General features: G+C 34.3%; 1 protein-coding gene and 1 pseudogene across 3 annotated transcripts in view; one reads left to right on the plus strand and one right to left on the minus strand.

The window, feature by feature from the left end:
* The window catches only part of CNTLN (centlein), a 370084-nt gene that overhangs the window by 42109 nt on the left and 311084 nt on the right, over nt 1–16891 (minus strand). For all 3 annotated transcript variants that reach the window (XM_058431391.1, XM_058431390.1, XM_058431389.1), the window contains one exon: nt 4920–5111. In XM_058431391.1, the coding sequence (XP_058287374.1) occupies nt 4920–5111 (192 nt within the window). The remainder of the gene's footprint in view (nt 1–4919; nt 5112–16891) is intronic.
* On the plus strand, nt 13789–15187 carry LOC116458531 (sorting and assembly machinery component 50 homolog; annotated as a pseudogene).

Below are 16891 nucleotides of genomic sequence, written 5' to 3' on the forward strand. Positions count from 1 at the left end.
TTTTGGGATAGTTTGTTAGAGAATAATGATAACTGACAGAAAACCTCATGAATACTCAATCCTTCTTTACTTGAAGTTATTAATAATGCTACTTATTATATTATTTATAAATAATTATTAGTTTTTCAAAGCAGAACATATTTGTTCTTTGGTATTTGTTGTCAGTACAGCCTAGGAGCCAGAGGTGGTAACTAGAGTGTTAGAACACCTTTCAATTTTGACTCTAGTTCCAACTAAATGTGTAATCTAAGACATCACTTAGTATTTTAATTTTTCCACACTCAAGATAGTGTTGACATACTCACATTAATCCATTTGCTAAGTTTTAAAAGTATTAAATGAATATAAATATAATAAAATAGCTTTTTAAATATTTGGAGTAGTTATTTAGCCAATATTTCTAAACTACAATAAATTTTTTCTATTAGAACTAGTCCTATGTTTGGATGTTTGACTCATGCTAAAAATAATTTGAATTTGAAAAGATTGAACTATTAATTACCCAAGGTAAACGTAACTCATCAGACCGACTTTAAATATCTCATAAGTATAACATACAAATAAAACATTTGAAATAATTTTAATTTTTACATGAAACATTAATTTTTCTTAAAAACCCATAGCTACCTCAACATGGTAACTCTTTTGAATGTTATGTTTTGATCAAATGTGTGTGTAATGCAATCAAAATTTCTACCATTTTGCATGTTTACAGTGATGTATTGTGTCTTATTTCCAGCACTGTCTGAATAACATGTTCCACACTAGTCACACTAGTCAATTTATCAAATAATTGAAGCGTTTGCTTTTAATCATTAATTTTCAATTCTTTCTCTGATGATTGTTCATTCAGTTAGAAATATGGACATCCATGATTATGCTAAGCTAATAGTGATATGTTATATAGTGATATTATATTATAAATATTATCACTATAAATTATATATGATATACTAATATGTACTATATTATCACTACACTATAATATAGTGATGGCTTTAGGGACTACTGTGATATAACTGTCTACTTATCCCTCCTCTAAACGGTCCCAGACTGTGCTTTTCTAATTTTGTATTTACCTTAACATTTTCATATTGCCTTTTTTTCCTCTGTCAATCTGTTGGTTGTAATTTTTTGCTTCTGTGTCATTATTTCTGCCTAAAAACAATCATCCTACCCCTTAATATGCATACTTCTAGTGTGCTGCACTGAAGGTGTTTTCTGCTGAGAAGTAAAATAAACTTAGAATTGTATTTAAAATAAAAGATACAGGCAGTAAATAAAGCCTGACAGTATCTTCAATGGAATGAATTAAGTGGATATTAAGATAACTGGTTGATTCTTTTCTGTTTTTAGACTTAAGGCTGTATTTTATGTGGCTGAAAATGCTGTTAACTCTGACTTGGAGAATTGAGAGAAAAGCAATTTATAATAAATAAAACAATGGCAGGTTGAGATACACTTTGGCCAAGATCTCTAAATCTAACAGCTATTTCATTTGATCCTCAAAAATTTTTATCAGATGGGTAGAAAGGTATCCCTGCTTTAGATCTCTAGAGAAGTTAAGTAATTTCCTTGACCAGGTTGACGAGAAGTTAAGGGCCAAAAAGTGATCGAAACCCAGGTCCTTTGTCCCTTTTCCTTTCCCTACTATACGATATATATCTGTAACATGACTTAAAATCTGGTAATTTCCTTGTAATACATCCTTTGATGTATGATGTAAAACACATACATCAAAAATGTCACAATGGTAAAAAGTCATCCCTGTTACAGCTTTCCTATACTAAGTTTATTGAATATTTTTTAAAAATTTGCATAGTATCATAATTAGGAGCATGGACTATGGAGCCAGATAGTTTGAGTTCTAATCTCGGCTCTATATACAGTACCTGTGTGATCTTGGACAAGTAACTTATTCTTTCTGTGTCTCAGTTTTCTCAACTGTAAATGAACCAGAGACATCAGAAAAGTATATATAAAATTACACGGAAAAGTCTAATATTAACTGGATAGTATAGAAAAGATGTATATAAACCTTTAGTATATTCGAATCTAGCCAATTTTCTCAATTAAGTCTAAAAACATTAAGTAGAAAATAAGTTACTTATTAGAAAATCACTATATTAGCAGTTTGATATCTGTTATGTGCTAAATTCTATTTCCCCTAAACAAATTAGTATGTTGAAGTTCTCACCGAACCCTCAATACTTTAGAATGTGACTGTATTTGGAGATAAGGCCTTTAAACAGATAATTCAGGTAAAATGAGGTTATTAGGGTGCAATCTAATTCAGTCTGAGTGGTGTCTTTATAAAAAGGGAAATTAGGACACAGACACATAGAAGGAAGACCATGTAAAGACACAGGGAGAAGACAGCCATCTACAAACCAAGGAAAGAGGCCTCAAAAGAAATGAAACCTGTTGACACCTTGATCTTAGACTTCCAGCCTTCAGAACTGTGAGAATAATATACACGTTTGCTATTTAAGATAACCAGTCTGTGGTATTTTGTTATAGAATCTCTACAAACCAGCATCAACACAAAAATTTTTAGTAGTAGACAGTATTATGTACTTAAAGGTACTTGGTCTTCTAGGAAATTTCTATATGAAAACATGAAACAAGACAAAAGTAAAAACTTATCCTTTTTGTCCCTATACAGTTTGGTCAGTGTCCCAAGACTCTGTGTTAGATTATGGACAATCACTTCAAACTAATTGCTCTAGTTCTCTTTCTGACTTGCACATTCCTCCAAAGAAAGAGGGATTTGTATGTGGGGTAAAAACTTATACCACGGAAAACCATAATGCAAAGAACTTACAGACACTCATATGGATCCATTATTACCAAAAATTATTAGACCATTTGTAGTAGGTAAAATAAGTAAAATATAAATCAACTAAAAACTGTTTATGTAAAAATCATAAATTATGATTTATGTATAAATCAACTTAAAACTATTTATGTCTTTCAGAAGTCAGATTAGACAATACTGGACCTAGCACTCTATTTAATCTTGGTGAAAAACAAAGTTATATCAGAATCATGAGGACTTAAATACATGAAGAATCACAGAAGTAAGAATTAAAGTCTATGGGATAGATAAGATCAAGGAATATCTCAATGATTTTATCTTCTCTATATGAAACCTTAACACTGAAATGTTCAGTTTACACATTTTATCCCACATTTTCAGAGACATATTTTAAGATTCATGCTCCAAAACTGCACACTTTTTCCTTCACATTTCTAATATTTTATAAGTTATTTAAGATTATAAAATGTTGTGACTGACCCAAGTTTTACACATAAAAATTGACTAAAGAAGATGGTATTCAAGAAGAATCCCAATGCTAGTTTGTATATTTGGTTACTATTAATAAAGCAAATTATTACCAAGCAATAATAAACTCATTCATTTTAAATTTTATCCTATTTATCCTATGAGTAAATCTGCACTAAAAGATATATTATTGAAGAGTACACATATCCTATTTGGGATTGAAAACAATGATGAGTCTATTTGACAATTCAACATAGTATTCCAATACCCTCCTAACAGGGATGATTATTCCATTTCTAATGTATTCTGTGCATTTACAATCAGGATTTTCTTTCTAGTGATTCACATAATAGCAGTGGTCCCATATATACTGTCCTTTTTAGCTTCTAGCTAGCAATCCCCACTGAAGAAAATAATTAAACATGTGAGGAATAAATGGGCTTAAGAAGCATGAAAAAGAACTTTCCAATTAAAACCCACTTATAAATCCTATTTCTTACAAGGTAATTCTATTTAAACTAAGGACAGCCTTACTTTTTTTTTTTTTTTTTATTATACTTTAGGGTTTTAGGGTACATGTGCACAATGTGCAGGTTTGTTACATATGTATCCATGTGCCATGTTGATTTCCTGCACCCATTAACTCGTCATTTAGCATTAGGTGTATCTCCTAATGCTGTCCCTCTCCCCTCCCCCCACCCCACAACAGTCCCCGGAGTGTGATGTTCCCCTTCCTGTGTCCATGAGTTCTCATTGTTCAATTCCCACCTATGAATGAGAACATGCGGTGTTTGGTTTTTTGTCCTTGCGATAGTTTACTGAGAATGATGTTTTCCAGTTTCATCCATGTCCCTACAAAGGACACGAACTCATCCTTTTTTATGGCTGCATAGTATTCCATGGTGTATATGTGCCACATTTTCTTAATCCAGTCTATCGTTGTTGGACATTTGGGTTGGTTCCAACTCTTTGCTATTGTGAATAGTGCCGCAATAAACATACGTGTGCATGTGTCTTTATAGCAGCATGATTTATAGTCCTTTGGGTATATACCCAGTAATGGGATGGCAGGACAGCCTTACTTTTAAGTTGCTGACACTTTCACTTGGTCTTAGATTCTTTTTTTTTTTTTTCTCTCATTGCTTTTTCTCTACATACTTCCTACTATTTTAAGTTGGTTGTTGGTTGGAGACAGAGAAGGAGGAGATAAGTGGGAGGGAGAAGAAGCAGAGAGCAAAAGTGGGTTGGTTTCATTCTCAAGTTTAACTTGCTGGAAGTATGTAGAGAAAAGCAATTCTGCTTATGTTGATGCATTGCATGTCTGAAAGGATTCTGTTCAGCTGGAGAGAGGCATGGGGGCAGAAAGAAGTATTAGAGTAGCAGATATTGGCCAGTTTACATCAGCTCCTAAATTAGTATTTCACGTTATCTTGTCTTTTTCAGAGAATGGTAGGATTCATTACCAGAGAAGAATCTACCAGGCTAAAAATTAATGATGAAGGCAATATTAATAATTTTTGGATTATCTATACCATAATTTACCTTTATGAGAATAAAGTAGTGTTCATATAAATATGTCTTGCAGGATTCAAGCATAATATATGTTTTCATGCTTAATAAACTTTATAATCACCTTCAGTTTACACTGCAATTGCTTCATTTCCAAATCCATGCTCCTTGAAGGACCAAGTGATGTAACTTGTATCCGTGGAAATGTTACTTGGGAATTTTCTTCTGTCAAACTTGTGATTTCAGATGAGGACTCCAATTTCTTTAGTAAATCTTCTTTTTCTTTCCGAAGCCCAGCCAAATCCAAATTTAGCTTCTTTTTTTAAAAAAAGAAAATAAATATAAATATATTTTAAAAGTAACTACATTTAATCTAACAATTAACAGCATAAAATTCTACAGCTAGGAAAATATTAAACAGAACTGAAATTAATTATAGTTATTATACAAACTTTACAAAAATCTTAACCTCTATTAGATTTTGCTTATAGTAGTAGGGCTTGCAAAGTTAAAACAAAGTGAGCCAGCTGCACTCAATATCTTTTGGTTGGCTGGTCCTGACTGATGATGCACTATTTCTTCACCTTCACACATACATGGGTGAGCCAGAGATTCACATATTTGATAACCTCAACTTCAGAGCTGATGTAGTACTTAACTGGGAAAAGCCAAGCTGGAGCAGGACAAGATAACAGATGTTAGCTGTTTATTCCACTGGGTAGGTCTTACTATCCTATATAGCAGCCAAAATGCTTCTCATTTAGCAACATAAATGTTAAGTCCAATTAGCAGACGAGGCTTGTTAGAGATTTAGTTCAAATAAATAGCGTGCAAACAAACTCGCTCAGTTTTATGCACTTGATTGATCGTTGAAAAGTCCTGTTTCTAATATTGAGGTAGAAATGCACTAAACTCCTTACATTTTGAATTTTTAATAGCATAAACATTTTGCTAAATGACATAATGTAATGTTTTTATGAAGGAGTGTAAAAGAAACCCATCTTAACGTTAGCCTTTCTCATTCACCAATCTATAGTGAGCAGAATGTCACCAAACTATAATGGCATAACAACTCAGAGCTGCTTATGAGAGTATTTGCATTAGTATTTTATTATTCCAAAGAAGCTTATAATGTGGTACCTTAACATAAGGTACAATTAGACAAAATGATACTGAATCTCTCAGAGGGGGAAAAAATCTTTCTTTGCTAAAATTCCAATTAGAAATAGAAAAAGATGTAGCTAAAGTGCACAGTAAGATAAACATGAAATATGTTACTTAAGTATTAACACTATATTTAAAACACAATTTCTAGAAACTATACCATAATTATATATGTATTTGTATATGTAAGTGCATATTATTAAATATGAATATTTCAGATCATGGATTCGAAACTAGAACTTGATATACTTGAGATTAAACTACGTTTTGGTAACATAAAAAGTATGCTGTGGTAAAAAAACTATTTGGCTATATTTTAGCTTTATAATCTAAAAGTATGGTTCTATAGATTTTTAGGAAATTGTTTATGAAATTTGTTCCATGAAATTTGTTCATGAGTTGCCCCAAAAGAACCTAATAATTAATATCTAAAATTAAACTCTTTATCTCCTTAAACCTGGAAATCTTCCTGGCTAATATTCAAGCTTGAATCCATCTCCCTCCCTATTTATTCATCCAATCAATTGTCAGGTTCTACAAATTACATAGTGTTTCTCATTTTCATTCCTTTCAGCCACTCTCTTAATGCAAACCCTATTATCTCATTAAGACTATAACAATAACCCTCTCTCTCCCCTCAACCTTTCCCTACCTTCATTCCACCTTTTATACAACTTTCTAAAACAACACTGACCAGTTATTCCCTTAATCAAAGCCCTTCATGGGTTCTTCATTCCAACAGAATAAAGCTCAAATGTTTGTGGATAACAAGGCTCTCTAAGATTAGGCTTCAAACTGTGTCGCAGTCAGCCATCATATGAAGCCAAACCTGCCTGCCACTCCCCAAACCTGCCTGCCACTCCCCAAACCTGCCTGCCACTCCCCAAACCTGCCTGCCATTCCCCAAACCTGCCTGCCATTCCCCAAACCTGCCTGCCATCCCCAAACCTGCCTGCCACTCCCCAAACCTGCCTGCCATTTTTACATGGATGACTCTACACGTGGTGTTTCTTTCTGCTGAAATCTGTCTCATCTTTAAAGGGCAGCTTAGTATTCCTCCTTCATGAAGGCTTCTATGTTCTTTTCTTCTTACTGGAATACTTAGGTGGCTTCTCTCATTTGTTATACTTGTGTGCCACCAGATTTCTGTCTAATCTTTCTACCTGACAGATCCTGACAGTATAAATGTACCTCCACTGAGGAAAGACCAAGTCAATAAATATATTCTTCTAAAAGACATGCATATGTAACTTTCAACTTCAATTTAACAATATAAAAATGTATTAAATGAAGAAATACTGAAATTATGGAGGCAGTAAACTAAATGACTTGTACCTTATTAAAATATAATGTTTGATTAAACAATACTTAAAATCTACAATCTTGAAAACATATTTCCAGTGTTAGTTATATATGCATAGAAATGCTATGCAGCATCTGTTGAAACAGAGGAAATATGCAAATCACACATTTCATCAGTTTGGAAACCTTTGGTTCTCCTTAGCATTGTGGACAAATAACTGGAGCTCTATTACTAACTTCTCTCAGTTTAAAAATTCTACTTCTTACATGAGAAAGCTATAGATGAGAAAAAAATGTATAAATAACTTTCTTTTGCTTACAAGTGCTCTAGGCTGTGAGATAACTTTTGCGGGTGACCTTGTTAGAAAGAGACTGTGCTATAAAATCTACCAACAAATTAAGATTACTCTTAAAATTGTGATTTTTCTTGTTTATTAGCAGCATGATTCCTATTTCTCTACTATTACCTTTCCATCTTCAAGCAAATATTTATAAGCATTTAAGTCACGTTATGTTAAGAACAAGTGAAAACAAAACACACATGGAAGAGTCATAATTTCTAGATTCGAATTCTCTGGGTCTACTGCTTACCAGCTGAGTGAGCTTGCACAAACACATGGCTTTGTTTCCTCGTTTAAAAAAGAGATAGTGCTTGTCTACCTAACAAAGGTGATCTTGAGGACAGAATCTTAAAATGTCTGTGATTGCACGTAGTAGATGTTCAACGTGCAGCATTATTGTCAGCATTGTTATCTTGCAGTAAAGGCTACTATATAGTGTCTGAGAAGTGTGTTAAAGGCTGAGGAGCTAGATTAATAAAACTTTAACATGTATATACATAATAACCTGGTAATTTCTCTCATGAAAGAAACTTTAGTTTGTCTTAAGTCATAATTACTTGTTTGACTAGAATCAATCTAGGATCCCTTCTACACTATTACACAGGTATTGAAGGCAGATATGCTCCTCTGACTCTATATCTGCATCAGTGCAATCTGTCCACAGTCTCCTAAACATCTATTTCAAAAGTTGACTTCAATAAGAATAAGTACTGAGATTTGTATTGATTTACGTGTAGTCAATTATTTCTAACCAAAGGTTATAAAATAGAACTTAACACTATAAAATTTTTAAACTAGACACTATCTATTAATAATTTATTTAAATTTAACATTGAGGAAGCATAAATCCCTGAAAAGGAAAGAACTCTCTAAGCGACTGTAAGAAGAAATAAGAATGTACTGAAAAACTTACTCTTCAGTATAATACCCTGTGGTAGACACAATTCTCAGATGACTCATGCTCTGGCACAATACCCTCCCCTTGTATGGGACCCAGAAATATGATATGCTATCATTCCCATGATTACATTATGTTATATGCAAAGAGGATTCTGTAGATGTAATTAGGGTCAGGGTCCCTAATCAAGTTTCTGAGAGCTAATCAAAAGCGAGCTTTTCTTGGCTGGTCCTGACCTAATCAGATGAGCCCTTTCAAAGAAGGCCAGACGCATTCCCTGAGGTCAGGGAGATTCCCCCGCTGGCTTTAAAGAAGTAAGTTGCCATGTTATGAGAGGAGCTACAAGTCAAGACCTAAGGGAGGCCTCAATGAGTTGAGAATGATCCTTGGCTCTCAGACAGCAAGGCACAGACCTCAGTCCTATACCCACAAGTAACTGAATTTTTCAAAAAAGGCAGCCTGGTTGACACACTGATTGCAACCTTGCCACATTCTGAACAGAGCACCTCACTAGGCTGTATCAGACTCCTGACCCAATGACACCGTGAGGTAACGAATGCATATATTGTTTCTCAGCTGCTAAATTTGTGGTAATTTGTTTTGTAGCATGGAAAATTAATATAGGTCCTGATATTTTTTTAATCAGCACCTTTCTAGAACTTATTCTTGTTCTCTTACTGCCACTCTGTCCCATCTCAAGAAAGTATCCTAAACCCCACAGTGTGTAGAGTTTATATAATATTCTCACTCTGGATTAATTTTGTTTTCTTTATCCATAATTTTGTATTCATTTTTTCAATTGCTTTACAAATTGTCCCATTTTCTTTTCAGATGAGGTCTTCCTCTATTGCCCAGGCTAGAGTGCAGTGGCTCAATCATACCCCACTACAGCCTCAAATTCTTGGGCTCAAGGGATCCTCCTGCCACAGCCTACCGAGTAGCAGGGACTACAGGTATGCACCATCATACCCAGCTAATTTTTAAATTTTTTTGTAGATATGGGATCTTGCTGTGTTGCCCAGCCTGGTCTTGAACTCCTGGCCTCAAGCAATCCTCCCACCTCGGCCTCCCAAAATGCTTGGATTATAGTCATGAGCCACTGTGCCTGACCCCCATTTTCTTTTTAATTTTTTTTGTTCTTTTTCAGTTTATTTGCATGCTCCATTTTCTATGCTAGAAATATAAATTGCCTCTACCAGATCTGCATTTTGTAGTTTAACTGACAAGCAAAAAGCCTCTGGCCAGAAGCTTTTGTTTGCTGCTCTCAACTGTAACTGTAGAATCCCATGAATAGGGTAAATTAGTCTCCCCTGGCCTATTTTCCCTTATTTTCTTATACGGGACTTCATTCACAAACTGCTTTTATTCGTGGCCCCAACTTGACATTTGCTGGGAGATTTAGATATGGAGTACCTAGATTCAGAACCTGATTCAATATCTATCATTTATTCTTTTTACACACACTATGTAGTTGGCACTATAGTAGTTCTCTGTTTTCAGTAAGAAAAAAGTTATAAATAATCCTTGCCTTTAGGTAGCTACTGGTCTATAATCCAGAAATATGTAACAATAAACTATAGTAAGTGCTATGAAGAAACAAAACAGGAAGCTGAGGCAACTGCTGCTATCTTCAATTCCTATCTGGTAAATGCTGGCTAGAGCTTGTTTCCCTCCCCGTATTCCCCTGGTTTGTTCTGTAAAATGTGATCTAGAAGCTAAGTACAGCATTGAATGTCCTAGCTTAGATCTATGACCACTCTGCTTTCCAACTTTTACTCAAGAGAAGGTTGTTGCCAAATCACTGGTCAGTAAACTGGGGGCAGTCTGAGGACATCAGGCATCCCTTCTCCATCAGGGAGACCTGGTAAACATTTTAATGTTCAGGAATGAACTACCAGAACAAATAAAACAAGGCCCTTGGAAAATATTCTTTAGGCCCAATAATGAGAAATAAAGGGCTTAGAAAAAAAGCTGAGAAAATCATTTCCCTAATTACTCCCAAAACAATATATTTTTAGATACTCTCTGATCTTGATGTCTCTAAAGAATAAAATATTCAATATCTGCCTATTCAACGGACATGTTGCTAGTTGTAGCACATGTAAAGAAAATGCTGTTGGGTATCCAACTAGTTTAGAAGCAGTGCTCCAAGGGAAATGAATGGGATTGGGTATAGCTCTTCATTTCTAAAATGAAAGAGATTCTGACCTACAGTTTTTTTCTGGACAATATCCATCCTACAGCATTCAAAGATACAGTTCAGTCTTTCCCATTTGTTTTTTACCACTGGATTAAAAATTTAAAGTAATGAACCATTTAAAAAATTTGGAAATATTCCTAGTGGGGATAGTGGAGTCTGAAACATAAAGACACAAAATTCTAGAAAATCCAGCCAAACATGAGGTGGAATGCCAGAGACACTGGATCAGGGTTTCTTGGAGGCCCATGGAGGAAACAGCTGGTGGCCAAAGAACACAAAGTCCATGCTGGAGCAACGGTGAGACGCTCAATATTGAAAAAGGCCAATCAGTAACCAGAGTAAAAAGTGAGGCTCAGTTCCCATCTATAACAATAATGTACTCTCCAAGTTTTCTTTCTCCTTTTGAAAGACAAAGGGCTTGACAATCCAAGTAGAGAAAAGCAATCATTAAACGAGAATGATCTGTTTCCAATAACTTCTCCAAAATCTCTCATCTTAAATTCTGCTTAGGACTGACTTAAGACTATTTAATGTTGAATACAGAAATAAGTTCATTTACATTCTCATAATCTGATTATTCTGTAGAGGCAGCAATTTTAAAATCTTATTATCGTGTTTCTAAAAAATTACAACATAAATTCTGTCACCAGAATGTAAATAAATGAGACTGGAGAGAAAATTCTAATTGAACAGGATATATGTAAATTCTACAGGCAAGAACTCCCTAGAAAGTCACCATAATCTTAATGATATTCTCCCTCCTATGAATAGAATCAATGTTCTTTTATTGAGAATATTATACTTTTAAAGGGGATAAAACTGAAAGAAATAAAATTCTGTATGTTGTCCAGGTATAGGACTAAATTCACAGTCAATTAAGATGTATGAGTTTTCAAGACAATGCCATCATTTTCTATGTCACTAACAAATATTTTCCATACAAAACTTATTTAAAAAGGTAAATAGTTCAGATTAATAACTTCCAAGTTTAGTAATCTAAAAGTAAGACTTTTAAATTTAAAACATTAATTTTCTTTTGTTACGATACTTGAGATCACCAAGAGAAACAATTAAAAATTAAAAACCAATAACAAAAAAAAAATCTTAGACAGAGATGTAATTATTTATGTAACAAAATTTCTTCTGAAAAATCCACTGAGTTACTGCATCACTCATTTATATACTATTTTCTGACAACTGCAGTTATGAAAGGGCTACACTATGTTTCACAAAATGTCAAGCAAATGAAGGTAATATAGAGGACTTTTCACCAATGCTTTTGCTAGTAGTTAGACTTCAGTAGCCTTTAGAGACCATTAAGTACCTTTTGGCTAATTGGCCAATGGTAGATTAATCCTCTTTTTATTCCAGCAACACTATTTTAACACCCTTACACTCTGTCAGTGCAGAATCTGAATGACAAAATAATATTGTGCATGAATAATAAGCAGAAAAGTTAAATTAACATTTCATGTTTCACATGCCATACATAGGTGTCAGAAGAACTTTCTTTTTTAAGTCACTGACATTCAACTTTTTTAAACAATCTCATGTTGACATCTTATTGAGGTGAATCTTCCTAATTACTGCTAATTGCCTATCAAGAAAAAAAACTCTTTTCATGAAGTGTAGTTGTCTGCTACAGATGAACCCAGCTCCAGTGTGCACATTAAAGACAAAGCATGACACTTAAGGTGCTACTTTGTTATAAGGTCATACTAAATATGGTTTGCAATTAACAAAGCAGTTTTTTTATGGGTCTGAAAATGCCAATCTGTCTTGATGTGTTCCAATTAGGTTCTATCAGAGAAATATGGATATCTGCATAAGGATAAGAGATACGCTACTCTCAATAACATTTACAAGGAGTTAAATTAATTCAATGCCCTTATACTTTGTAACACAAGTTCTAGCTAATGTCCAATTAAATAATTATTTTGTAACTATGTTTAAATATTTCTCAAAATGAAAATCAACACTATTATTTCAAGTGTCAAATTATTCAAAACAGTTTACTAATACTTTTAATTCTGAAAGGCCAAAAATACTCAAAACATTTAACAAGTACTTTTAATTTATATGAATAGTTTTAACATTATATGCCTTTATAGCAAATTTTAACCTATGTGATATTAGCAAGGTAGTTGCTTTCAAAATAATCTGAATAACTAAACGAATGCATTTTAATTGGATTTGTTGAACCACATCACTTAAACTTCTGTTCCCACAAGTATGGGGAAAATAATGGATAGTAAAAACACGTTATATGTGAAATTTAGAAAGCTAACTAATATAATTGGCTTTCAAGTATTCATGGGAAAAATAAATGTTTGTCTATTCACAGAAAAAAGAGTTTGACTGTTGGTTTGTTGTTATTTCAAACCTTCCGTTTAAGTTACGAGAAGAAAAGCTCTCTTGAAAACTAAATACCAGGTACTAAATACTGGGACAGATAATGGAAACAAAAAGTGTATCCAGAATAATTCATCACCCTCACTACCAACATAATTTCTCAATGTTTATATGGTAATATTATGAGTTCAGTCGTAGCCCTCCTAAACACGAGACTTACATATGACATGCATACTAATGACTATGAGGTTGCAATGCATACCCACTCTGACTCCTTTCCTCAATAGGAAAGAAAGAGGATGGTAGTGCTATTTGATGTCCTAAAGGAGAAACTGTGCAATGTCTTTCTGAACTCCTCTTTTTTACTCTCCTTCTCTGGCTTAAATTCAGTTAATTCAACATAGAAATAGCTGTTCCTCACATGTCCTATTTACTATTTACCACTTTAATTATATTCTTCCTTCACCTTCTTTGTCAATATTTTTTTGTTACTGGAGTTGAGTGGTGGCAAGAAGAAAAGAATCCACCCCAATTTAAGATGATTTAAGTGAATGTCCACTCAAAGAACCAAGAAAAAAAATAAACATGCCAGATCAACAAAAATAATACTTGATGTTTCAGGGTGATGTTAACAGCATTATCTGTATCTAAGTAAAGAATGACAGCCTCCTGCCCTCATAACCAAGGCTTGGTCAGGCCTGGGGAGCTCTCTGAGGTGGCAGCAGGAGAAGGAAGCATGAGGACATTGTACACCCAGAGTTTGGAGCCTCTTCCACCAAGAGGATCTGGCTTTGGAGCATCAGAAAATGAAACTGAATTTGCTGAAGGTGAAAATGAAGCTAAACAGTAAATTCTTAAAAACAAAGATTTGGCTGTTCAACATGCCCATTTCGATGGGCTTGGATGGACTAAATAAAGATAATATCACCATTTGTAAAACTGTAGATTTTTTTAAGGCTAAAAACCTCATTGAGGTAATGTGGAACTCTCATGAAGCCCGTGAAAAATTTCTTCATCCAGGAATTTTTTAGACAAGTGGATTTTCTGAGTGATACATATCAAGGTGACAATGCATTTCCAAATGGGTTAGATGTTACCTTTGAGGTAACTGAATTAAGGAAATTAATGGGCAGTTAAAACACCATGGTTGGAAACAATGAAGGGAGTATGGTACTTGGCCTCAAACTCCCTAATCTTCTAGGTTATGCAGAAAAGGTGACTTTTCATTTTTCCCATGGAACAAAAGAAACTTCCCATGGCCTTTCTTCAAACCATGGCCCAGAAACTTCAAAAGGAATTTACCTGTAAACTTACATAAAGTTACTGAACAGTTCCCTTGGAGTTCACTTCCGGAGATGAACAGAAGATGATCAGCCAAGTACAGTCTTCCCATATGAAAGACCAGCCACACCATCAATTGGAAAGGCATGTGGCGAGACCTGGGCTGCCACTTAAGGACAGCATCATTTGCTGTTTGAAAGTAAGGGAGACATTCACTTAAATCATCTCTTTCACATGCCATGGTCATTGATTTTCAGAATTCTTCCATCTTACCAAGAAAATGTGTTTTGCTGAAAGTTAACCAGGAACTGACAGGCTACACGACAAGGGATATAAGCTTCATCAAAGATTTTGAACTTCAGTTGAATAAACCACTCATATTTGATTCAGTTTTTTCAGCATTTCTCTGAGGTGGGATGTTGGCACCCATGGTGATAAACTGTGAGTCCTGCTGATAGTTTCACCTTGGGGGACCAACAAGTGTCCAAGGATTCAGCATGCACAGCACCGGAGCAGAGTGCAGGCGACCACCTAGGTGCAGAAGCATGCTGGGCCAGCGGCCTGCATCTGTATACCCCAGCACGTTTAAAGCCAAGCCAGGGCAGTTTGGGAGAACTTTTCCAAACACTTTTTTCTCAACACAGGAAACCCCTGCAACCTCAACTATGGGGAGGGCCCCAAAGCATATTCGTGAGCTGGCTGAATGCATCTGCCAGTTTTATGGCACCAGGATTGTCTTTAGGCTTGGCAACATGGCTCTGTTGGAACTTAATTACTACTTTCCTATGGGAGTGCAGACAGGCAACAGGATATGTGACAGCATCTAGTTTTGAGCTGGGATAAGGTTCCTGTAGCTGACACTGCAGCGGGAGAAGCTCTGGGACCCTGATGGCAGTGAGTTGCCCACCATGCAATTTCTCTCAGAGTAAACGCGGATGACAGATTTTTTGCAGTCTATGTGAAATACCCTGTTCATAAATTTTAAAGACATACACACGAAAAGAGGCCATAACTTTTCAAGTACAATTATCATGACTGAGTTATCAGAAACAGACTATCAAATATCTGCGGAAATCTCATGAAGACTGCTGATTCATTTCTGATTAAACTTGGTTTTCCTAAAAATCAGATTTCAGTACTTTTATTTGATTGTTTTCTTGTCCTTGTGGTGTGCTATTACAATAGTATTACTTCTTATTTTATGGTATTTTATTGTTCAAAAAGGCCTTTGTAGACTAGCCAGAGGAAATGAATATCCATGTATAGTATTAAATTGCTCATAATACTTAATTCCTACATAAGCTTCAAAAGAGAGGCATCAGTATTCCTTAGAATAATTTTTGACTTCTAAAAATTTATAATAGACCATGATATATTTCTGAAATTTAAATTTTATAAGATAAAGAATTTCTCAGTAAGCCTCTAAAAAGCATGAATATAAACATTAAATTACATTTGAATCAGTTCTTAGGAAAACTACATTATCACATTAATCTAAATTAAATATTACCAACTTTGGGGGTTATGGAGTCAAAGGCTAAAGATCATCATTTGCAGCTCCAAATTCATATATTCAAGCTAGCGAAAGACATATGTTTCTTAAATATATCCTAAATATGAATAACACCTTAATACTTAAAAACTGAAATATTTTCATGATAGGGTCAATAGTTAACTGTATGTCTCTCGTTGGTTGTACCGTATCTAAGCCTTGCAAATAAAGTGCTTGGATGAAAGCCAGTCAGGGAATTCCAAAACCCTACAACTCATTACAAATTTAACAGCAGCAGTACTAAGAATTCATATGATGTTGATCATTTATAAATATACCCTACAAAAATTCTCCAGAGAAGCAATAATGTTTTTTTCTATTCCCTGTATAAATTTCATAAGATTCAAGAGAGTGAAAAATGGACATTTTTAGAAAGGGCTTTTAAAAATCTTTGGATTTAATAAAATAAAAAGTTACTGATAACATTTAAAATGGGATTTTAAAAAACTAAGGACTAACACATGTAAAAATTACCAAAAAGAGTCTTTCATAGCATAGAGTAGAAATTTCTTTTATATAGAAAAAAGAGATTTGCAAGGTTTTGACCTATACTATATTATTCAAGGTATTTCTCATAGATTTCACTGAAAAGCTATTTTTTCCAACACACAAAATCCCACATAGGAACTTCTACCATCATCCTTCCCTTCATTTTCTATTCAGAATTGTTTTCTGTTTATCATATTCTTTCAAGTAAAAAGACTTGACCTAACAAAGTAGGTCACTCAATAAATAAAGTCAAATAAATACCTGACTCTCAGGCAGTTATGCTACATCAAGGACAATGATTCATGTAGATCTTTAGTAAGAGGGTAAGTCTGGGTGTTCTTTCATTTTATTAATCGAGCCAGTTGATCTGATTTTCTTCTAAATCAGTAGTTCTCAAATAGTACATACTATCCGGATGTGTATTTTGGAAATTTGTTGGGGCACTTTTGAGTGCCACAATGATTGGCAACTGAAGTGGGTGACAGCAAAGAATACATAAGTACTGCAATGTATAAAT

This window comes from Hylobates moloch, unplaced genomic scaffold (genome assembly GCF_009828535.3).
Source record: "Hylobates moloch isolate HMO894 unplaced genomic scaffold, HMol_V3 SCAFFOLD_19, whole genome shotgun sequence".
Lineage (NCBI taxonomy): Eukaryota > Metazoa > Chordata > Mammalia > Primates > Hylobatidae > Hylobates > Hylobates moloch.